This window comes from Austrofundulus limnaeus, unplaced genomic scaffold, assembly GCF_001266775.1.
Source record: "Austrofundulus limnaeus strain Quisiro unplaced genomic scaffold, Austrofundulus_limnaeus-1.0 Scaffold223, whole genome shotgun sequence".
Taxonomy (NCBI): Eukaryota; Metazoa; Chordata; class Actinopteri; order Cyprinodontiformes; family Rivulidae; genus Austrofundulus; species Austrofundulus limnaeus.
The window spans coordinates 419,761-428,206 of NW_013952625.1; the positions used below are offsets into that span (position 1 = coordinate 419,761).

Consider the following 8,446-nt stretch of genomic DNA (forward strand, 5'->3'; position numbering starts at 1 on the left):
TATAAGGCTGAGTTCTCTTGAAACTCATCAGACTGAAGAAGTCTCTTGGAGGAGAGACGAAACGTTTCACTAAAAAAAAACCCATCCAGAGGACCTACTTATTTTTTCTTTTTGATTTTTTCTACCTGGATTATTGAGACGCATCAGGACACTCCCAACAAGACCAATCAAACGTTAAGAGCAAAACAATGACAGTAGGYCACAGTAAATGTATATACAGTGTTAATAAAAGTGGAACTTTATATTTTCATCGTTTCTAACCAGGCAAATGGRATCCTCCTATGTGCTCCCATGATGTAATGGTCCGTCTCCTGAGTCAAGCCTCGCATCAGCCCAAAGTCTCCAATCTTCACCATCTCCCTGGAGGACAGCAGCACGTTCCTCGCCGCCAAGTCCCGGTGGATGAATCTACGGCTCTCCAGGTAGTCCATCCCCGCCGCGATCTGGGTCGCAAAGAGCCAGAGGCGGAGCAGCGGGTACTCGWACTGACGCGCTCGTAGCATGTCGTATAAAGAGCCCAGCAGAGCCAGCTCTGTTACCTGKTAATAAAAGGAAAACAAACCAGGGCAGCATTAACATCTGCTGAGGGAAGAGTGTGAGCTGGAATATTTGGTAATATGGACTCACCATCTTGAGGGGCTGTGTGAGCACCACACCGTACAGTCGGATGATGTTAGGGTGGTTTAAGGACTGCATGGTGGTGACTTCTTGGAGAAAGTCTGTCAGTGTTTCTGTTTGTTTCGCCATACTGCTCTTCAGGGATTTTACTGCCACTGGAAGCTGAGGGTAGATACATACAAAATGTATCAGTGTGTTCAAACAAACAGTAAGTTCATGGAAATGAATATTTACATGAATACTTATTATTCTGGGTTAGAAAGGTCTAAATTCAGCCTGGATTATTGACTCAAAACAAGGATTTAAAAAGATAGCTCTTCGAATGACCCCAGTTCGAAAAAATAGGCTGGAATGAAGAGCCAAAGGCTAGTCTGAACAGATTGTATTGCTGCCATCTTAAAACAACTCTAATCTAAAAGGTTTTATAGCAAACACTATTTTATAAACCCTTACAGTTTAGTCAATTTCACTTTATAAAGTTATTCCAGCAAAACAATAAAATAACAATTTTCCCACCAGACATATCCCAGGCCTTACTGGAAGTGCTACAGCTGGCTGCTATTGCTGCTGCTTGTGCTTCCATAGATTTGTGCGTAAATTAATTCCAAAATATGAAACTGGCTGCAAGGTAAACGTCAGTGGGGGGCACAGTTACACTAATAGGGGAACTAGCTTCTCATTTAGAGAATTAGCTTTTATGCTAACTTTGGAAACCAATTAGCTTCTTCTAAATTAGGTTCAACTAATTATAACTATAAAAGTGCTGGGTATGTCAGGCAACATGTGTGTAGCATGTAGCATCTTTAGCAGCTAAACTTCAAACTAACAGCGTCAAAAAGAAATAAAATAACATTTAACAATATTTAAGCAATACAAAAATTGACTCTGTATAAAATACGGTAAAGAAAGTATTTGCTATTTGTTGTTTGACTAACTTCAAATGGTATTTAGAAAAATACAAACAGAACCACWGAAATGCTTAGAGATATAACTCTGGTTTGGATTGGCCAATTTGCCGCAGATGATCCCGCCCACCTTCAAATTAAACCAATAGAAAACTAACATCCGATTTRTATCAGAACCACCAGCATTCAACTGGAAGGAGATGAAGACATGTGACACAGGTTAACGGTTGTCTTAGCGGTTAGCTTCCACTAATCTTTTTAAAATAATTTTTGGGGGTTTAGTGTTAGCAGCGCTAAGATTCTTGTTTAGCAGATTAGTGGTTAGTAAAGGTAAAAAAAAACAATCAGTTACATGAATCGCTATGAAAGCTTTGAGACATGAATTGCTATGAAAGCTTTGAGACTGAAGTTATTTTAACCGTCCTGCTGTCCTTTTGTCAAAATGACCTTATGGAGGTAATAAAACTGAGGTCACCTGGGTCATTTTGACCCAAAGGCAGCAGGAGGGTTAAGACTGCAATAATCTGCTCTGTTCTTGGTCTTATGCAGACTAGTCATTATTTGGTTATTTGCTCAAACTTAATCTAATTTCTCCAAATTGAGATTGTTATAAAAGCTATCTACAACAAGTAAGATACTGACAGCTCAAAATACTTCACAGAACCCCACTTAAAAAGAGATTCCTAATTTTCCATCAAACAAACAAAATCACCCTGAGGCCTCATTTTTAAAACTAAGTTTTAATTAAAAGACAAACAATCAAACAAACAAAAAAAGCTCTTACCACCTTCCCTGTGGGCGTATACCACTCCCCCCTCTTCACCACCCCAAAGGACCCAGAGCCCAGCTTCTCCCCCAGAATCAGCTCGCTGTCCTGGATCAGAGACGGCAGAGTCCGACCACCGGTGGTCTCGGAGCTCGGAACCTGGGTCCCTCCGGTCCACTGCTCCGCTCCATCTGAACCACGGAACACCTGTGTGCAGTTTTTAAACTCATAAAAGCRCCCTCCGCGTGAAGTTTGCTGCACTACTTTTCTCATGAAAGAAGAATCCTCAGACCTTGTTCATCCACGTYGAGCGGGACCGCGACTGTGTTTTGTAGCGTTTCAGTGCCTCCCATAATCTTCTCTGTGCTGCGAAACAACAAACAGATACGTGTCAGGTTTAATGCTTCAGTCGTGTTTATCTGGAGCTGTGACTTTRAGCTCTGCCTTCCTGGCTCACAGACAGCAGGTGTGAGGGTGGAGACCTATTTCTGTCAGGAAGTTCAGTTTGGTGACAGCAAGTCGTAAAAGTTCAACTACTCCCATCAGCAAAGCAGGACTAAACTTTAACCATAAAGAAGAAAATGTGCAGTTGTATAAAAGTCAGAACTATTTTTATGTCTAACCTTTGTCTACAGCTTTTAGGTCGTTGTGTCTTTGTGACACGAGCGAGCTGAAACCAAAAATATCAGCTGKTTATAGTAGTTATCCTTTCACTTCTGATTATTCTGTTAATCCAGTAAAAATGCATTAAAACCAGCCTGATTTATTTTGTGATATTTTTAATGGTTGCTAGATAAAAGCTGCAAAAAATGTTGATTATTTGTTTTTTTCACTAGAGACAAAAAATAATAGCTCAAAACTACATTTTAAATTTATTTAATAGGTCTGTTTTCTTTGGGTCAAAATGGTCCACGAGACTTCAGTCAACTCTGAGGCCTTCTGGGTCATTTTGACCTAAGGGCAGCAGGAGGGTCTGATTCATGAAACAAATTCAAGAGTAGCATCCAATGAATGAATGAATGAATGAATGAATGAATGAATGAATGAATGAAAGAAAAAGGGACAATATTGTTGAATTTAAAATCTTTTTCTTAACATGTTTGTTCAATAGTGGAAAAAACAATAGAAAATAAAATCTCAGCTTTAAAAAGAAGCTTCTAACAGAGTCACCATTAAGTTGTGTTTTCAGCCTCTCAGACTGACCAGACTACATTTGCTTACCAAAATAAAAGTCTTTTTAGTCCAACACGATCCGTAATATAAATCTCTGAAAGGTAAACATTTAACAAAAAGATACTGTGATTATTAATAATGRTGATTTCCGAGGCTCACCAGGTTTGCTGATTCCGATGTTCTCCAGGTCCGACTCCTTCACGTAATGAAAGTGTTCGATGCGGGTAATGTTCAGCCCGTCTCGGATGCGTACGTAGAACTTTTCCAACTGGACCTCAGCCAGGAGCTGGTACAACCACTGAGTGTCCTGGTCCATCACCATGACCTGGTCCACAAGCCTGCAGGCACGAAGAGGGTTTAAAATATGTTTACATCGCAAAATTATTTAATCAGATTAAATAACCAAAATGTATCGTTTACATGGATACAATAAGCCATTCCATAGCACAGAGTCAGCTCTTTTAAAAGTTTTTAATGATACGTATTTTTAGCCACTGATTCTGGTGACTGTGTTGTTTTGGTATTGTTGGATTTATCAGCTGCTTTTGACACAGTTGATCATGGAATTTTACTTTCTCGTTTGGAACAGTGGGTGGGCATTGGTCATATAGCTCTGGATTGGTTTAAATCTTATTTGGCCGAACGTACTTTTTCTGTCTGTCTTGATGGCCATRTGTCCTCCTCTGCTCCACTGTTGTGTGGTATTCCACAGGGCTCRGTTCTGGGCCCTCTTCTTTTTCTATTGTACCTCCTTYCTCTTGGCTCTATTCTTAGGAAACATGGGATTGCTTTTCATTGCTATGYGGATGACATACAGGTTTATTTACCRCTGAAGAATGTAGATTYCACCTGTCTTCAGTCTCTGTTTTTATGTCTTGAAGATTTGAAGTCCTGGATGGCCCAAAATTTCCTGAAACTTAATGATGATAAGATGGAGGTGCCGTTTTTTTGGTAGATCCAGTAAAGATCCCATGACCCATGCTGGCTGTTTGGCACAGTATGTAAAACCGACCATCACGAATCTAGGGGTCAAGATGGATTCTGATTTTAAGCTGGAAACGCACATTAAAGCTGTTGTTAAATCCAGCTTTTTTCACTTAAGGCAGCTGGCCAAAGTAAGACCCATTCTTTCTAAACAACWCTTTGAAATATTAATCCATGCATTTGTAACCACACGGCTGGMTTACTGCAATGCTCTCTATTTAGGAGTCAGTGATTTGTGCATTTCCCAGCTTCAGAGGCTTCAAAATGCTGCTGCTCGTCTCTTAACAGGTACATGGAATTTTGATCATATTTCCCCAGTTTTAGCTTCTTTACACTGGTTGCCAATACCTTTTAGGATTAATTTTAAAATTATTTTATTTCTTTTTAAAGCTCTTAATGGCCTTGCACCTTCTACTTGTCTGAGCTGTTGCACCCCTACACGCCCTCCCGTTCCCTTAGGTCAGCTGACCAGTTGCTTTTGAGTGTGCCTAGGACAAAGCGCAAGCTTAGAGGGGACTGCGCTTTTTCTGTGGCAGCTCCAAAACTATGGAACGACCTTCCTTTGGATRTAAGACAGGACTCTTCCCTTSATGTTTTTAAATCACTTCTTAAGACCCATCTTTTTTCTTTGGCTTTTGTCACAATCGGGGATGTTTGATTTGTGACKTTGTTTTATTRTGTTTTTWTCTGTGTTTTATTTGATTACTACTTTTRTTTTHCTATTTTATGATTGWATTGTATTTTATGACTGTATGCAGCACTTTGGTCCTGTCGGTGTTTAAAGTGCTTTACAAATAAAGTTGGTATGGTATGGTATATGGATACAAATCAAAAAGAAAAAATGAGTAGGTCCTCTGGATGGGTTCTTCTTTAGTGAAACGTTTCGTCTCTCCTCCAAGAGACTTCTTCAGTCTGGTGAATTTCAGGAGGACTCAGCCTTATAAGCACTGCCTCCACATGGTGGACAAACAGGTTAGTCACATGCAAAAGAGGACCATCGCCTAACAATAGGCTTGATTAGTTCTATTGTTCATAGAGGGTCATGTGCCCCATCACCTGACTTATTGGTTTGCATGTGACTAACCTGTTTGTCCATGWGGAGGCAGTGCTTATAAGGCTGAGTTCACCTGAAACTCATCAGACTGAAGAAGYCTCTTGGAGGAGAGACGAAACGTTTCACTAAAGAAGAACCCATCCAGAGGACCTACTTATTTTTTCTTTTTGATTTTTTTCTACCTGGATTATTGAGATGCATCAGGACATATGGATTCAAAGTTAATTAAGCTGATCATGAGGAGCRTTTACCTGCACCAGGTTTTCATTCAGAACAGAGACATGCACAGAGTTGTAAACCTTCCCTAAAAAAACTGCAGAAGAAGAAGCTCTACTTCCGCAAGTAACGTAAACAAACGTTAAAATAAACAAACGCTGATATAACTCTGACGCTTTCCAACATCAAGACGTTCGATCATTTTAAGCTCTTCCAAAGTTTCTAACRGAAAYGTTGTATCGCTAACCAAMCAATTAGCTTCCTCRACATATCAGCATGTAGCCTGGTGGTAATGTCAGGTTAACACAGGGCGCACAGTCAGGTCARTTTACTTCAACCAGAATAACCTAATCAGAATAAGTGTTATYAYRCACCCTGTTCAGATTATCAATCAGCATAACCCGCCCCTCTCATTCAGATTATAAATTCATTCTGATCCAGCTGAATCAGATCAGAATATTCAGATCAGTGCTTTTATTCAATTGCTTGCRTCCATGTAAACATAGCTAATGACCACGTGAGTGAATGTTTCGCACAGAGCTCCTGCTTCTCCAAACACAAAGAGCTATCYACAACAGGTAAGATACTGATGGYTCATAAMCTTTCCACAGAATTTATAAAAAAGCTGAAATGCTTCTCTAAACTGGAGAAAAACAGACTATAAAAGTGAGTAAAAGGTGCTTAGTTTGAWTGGTTTACTAGAACCAGTCTAGCTTGGTAAGGTTGCTCAGTTTGGACTTTATTTTACAGACAACTTCATGTTTGTTAAATTGACTAAAGTAAAGGTAAAGGTGCTTTATTTGTCATCAGTGTATGTTTCCACACAATGACGAAATTGTGCTCTGCATTTAACCCATCCACACCCAAGTGGAGCAGCGGGCAGCCATGTGAGGCGCCCGGGGAGCAGTGAGGGTTAGGTGTCTTGCTCAAGGACACCACGACATGTGGGTATGGCGGGGAGTCGAACCTAAGACTTTCGGGTCCCAAGCCGGCTGCTCTACCCCTACACCACAGCCGCCCCTAAAGTGAGCATAAACTAGTCATTTGCAAACTGACAATAAATGTGGGGATCTTCAGTCTTGCAGGGATCTCTGCAGCAGCGTCAAAAACTGGGAGGTGTTTGAAGCCACCAGTTGGACCGGATCCTGTCAGCCCAGCGTTTATGCAACGACTGAAATCCCAGTTTCCTGAAACTAACACTGAGACAACCAGCAGCAGGACTTTTAGGTTTCATTAGTTATTATCTTTACAGTAAATACTAATAAAGTGGGACTAGCATTGTGTTTAGGGTAAACAACTCCTCCTACAAATACGAAAGTGAAACGATATTGATTCATGATAACGTCTCAGCCTGCAGGTCACCTGCTGCTCAGCGGGTAAGAAGCTTCAACTTTCCTCCCCGTCAGTCACACACCACATCCACACCTGCCTCCACAAGTCTGGGCCTGCTGTCRTGTTTTTCAAGGGCAACTCCCAATTAAATTAGAAGCCAAAGCTRAGCGTGAGGACGAGGCTGAATCCTGTCTTTGGGTTTGTGTTAGGAAAACATGCAGGTAAACAGAGAGGCCTGCGATCATCATCGGGGACCTTTTTGTGTGCAGAGGGTTGAATGTTTAACCTGTTCAGCTACTGGAGAGAAGAAAAAACATAGAAAGATAATATATGTGACCAAGAGCTCAGTCATTTTCACGTGGCGATGAAAGACACTCAGAAAACTGGTCCAAGCTTTATGACATGAGCYGTTATGAGTTCAGGTTTTTAGATTTAAGCTTAGTTTTTGCACTGTTTGACTCAGATTTTGGATAATTTGAACCTTYTTGTGTGGTCTAACCATTCTTCGTTTGTTTAGTACACTATAATAATATTGGGTATATTATGAGCCTTTTTTTTAATCCCCAAAGACACCATATTATAAAACTTATTCTCAGATTCTCATATCAATAAAGAGATAAATAATTCACCTTTTTTAAATTATAGAGCTGTGCTCATTGATAGTTTTTTTTTCATTTAAGTTACTAAAAGCAAAAATACTACTCATTATAATGAAAATGTACAGTTAAAATCACCATAAATTGGAATATATGACACTCCAAAGTGTTTTAAATGATATTTTTCAAGGGTTRTGCTTGTCCATTACACTACTTATGAGAAAGGATCAATATAAACATGACTTTGAACCACTTATTAAACGTTTTGATTTATTTAGCATTTATTTACCGTGAATCAAAGTCGGTCCTCCAACCTGCTGCCCGTGTTCCTTCAACCACTCACAGCCCGAAACAGGTGATTCATGTTGGTGTCGAAACCTCCAGAGACGTCGGGAAGAACAATCCTCAAATCCCCCACATCAGATACCTACAAGGTCCAGGAAACGCGACGAAATCCAGGCTCGGTTCGGTGGCACGGAAATGAAAGCGTAATCCTTTGGATTTCTGTCTCTAGTTTCGGACAAAGTGTTCCTGTTATCTACCTGTGAGTGTTTTCTTTCCTCCACCTCTATCCAGAYTCTTCACCTGACCACGCCTCTTCCGGACTTCTCTTCCTGGGCTGGGGACAACCTCCAGGCTGAGAGCACCTGCAGATCACTGAACACCTGAAATAAACATTCTGTCAGCTGTAATGTGACACTGGAAGTAATTCATACAACTTGGCAAGTTATGGATTTGTTTATACATATATTCATATGTACTGAATGATCTAAAACATGCAAACTAAAACACAGCTTATTAT

General features: G+C 40.3%; 1 protein-coding gene across 2 annotated transcripts in view; it reads right to left on the reverse strand.

Moving 5' to 3' along the window:
- The window catches only part of tnk1 (tyrosine kinase, non-receptor, 1), a 13,819-nt gene extending 5,525 nt beyond the window's left edge, over positions 1 to 8,294 (reverse strand). The window contains exons 1-7 of one of the 2 annotated variants that reach the window (XM_014019524.1): positions 8,187 to 8,294; positions 7,934 to 8,071; positions 3,622 to 3,800; positions 2,582 to 2,655; positions 2,308 to 2,496; positions 628 to 780; positions 262 to 539 (exon numbers count right to left, since the gene is read on the reverse strand). In XM_014019524.1, the coding sequence (XP_013874978.1) occupies positions 262 to 539; positions 628 to 780; positions 2,308 to 2,496; positions 2,582 to 2,655; positions 3,622 to 3,784 (857 nt within the window). In that variant the 5' untranslated portion in view covers positions 3,785 to 3,800; positions 7,934 to 8,071; positions 8,187 to 8,294. Of the gene's footprint in view, positions 1 to 261; positions 540 to 627; positions 781 to 2,307; positions 2,497 to 2,581; positions 2,656 to 3,621; positions 3,801 to 7,933 lie in introns of both variants that reach the window. The other variant, XM_014019525.1, reaches the window with a different exon arrangement.
- Between the last annotated feature and the right edge of the window lie 152 nt (positions 8,295 to 8,446).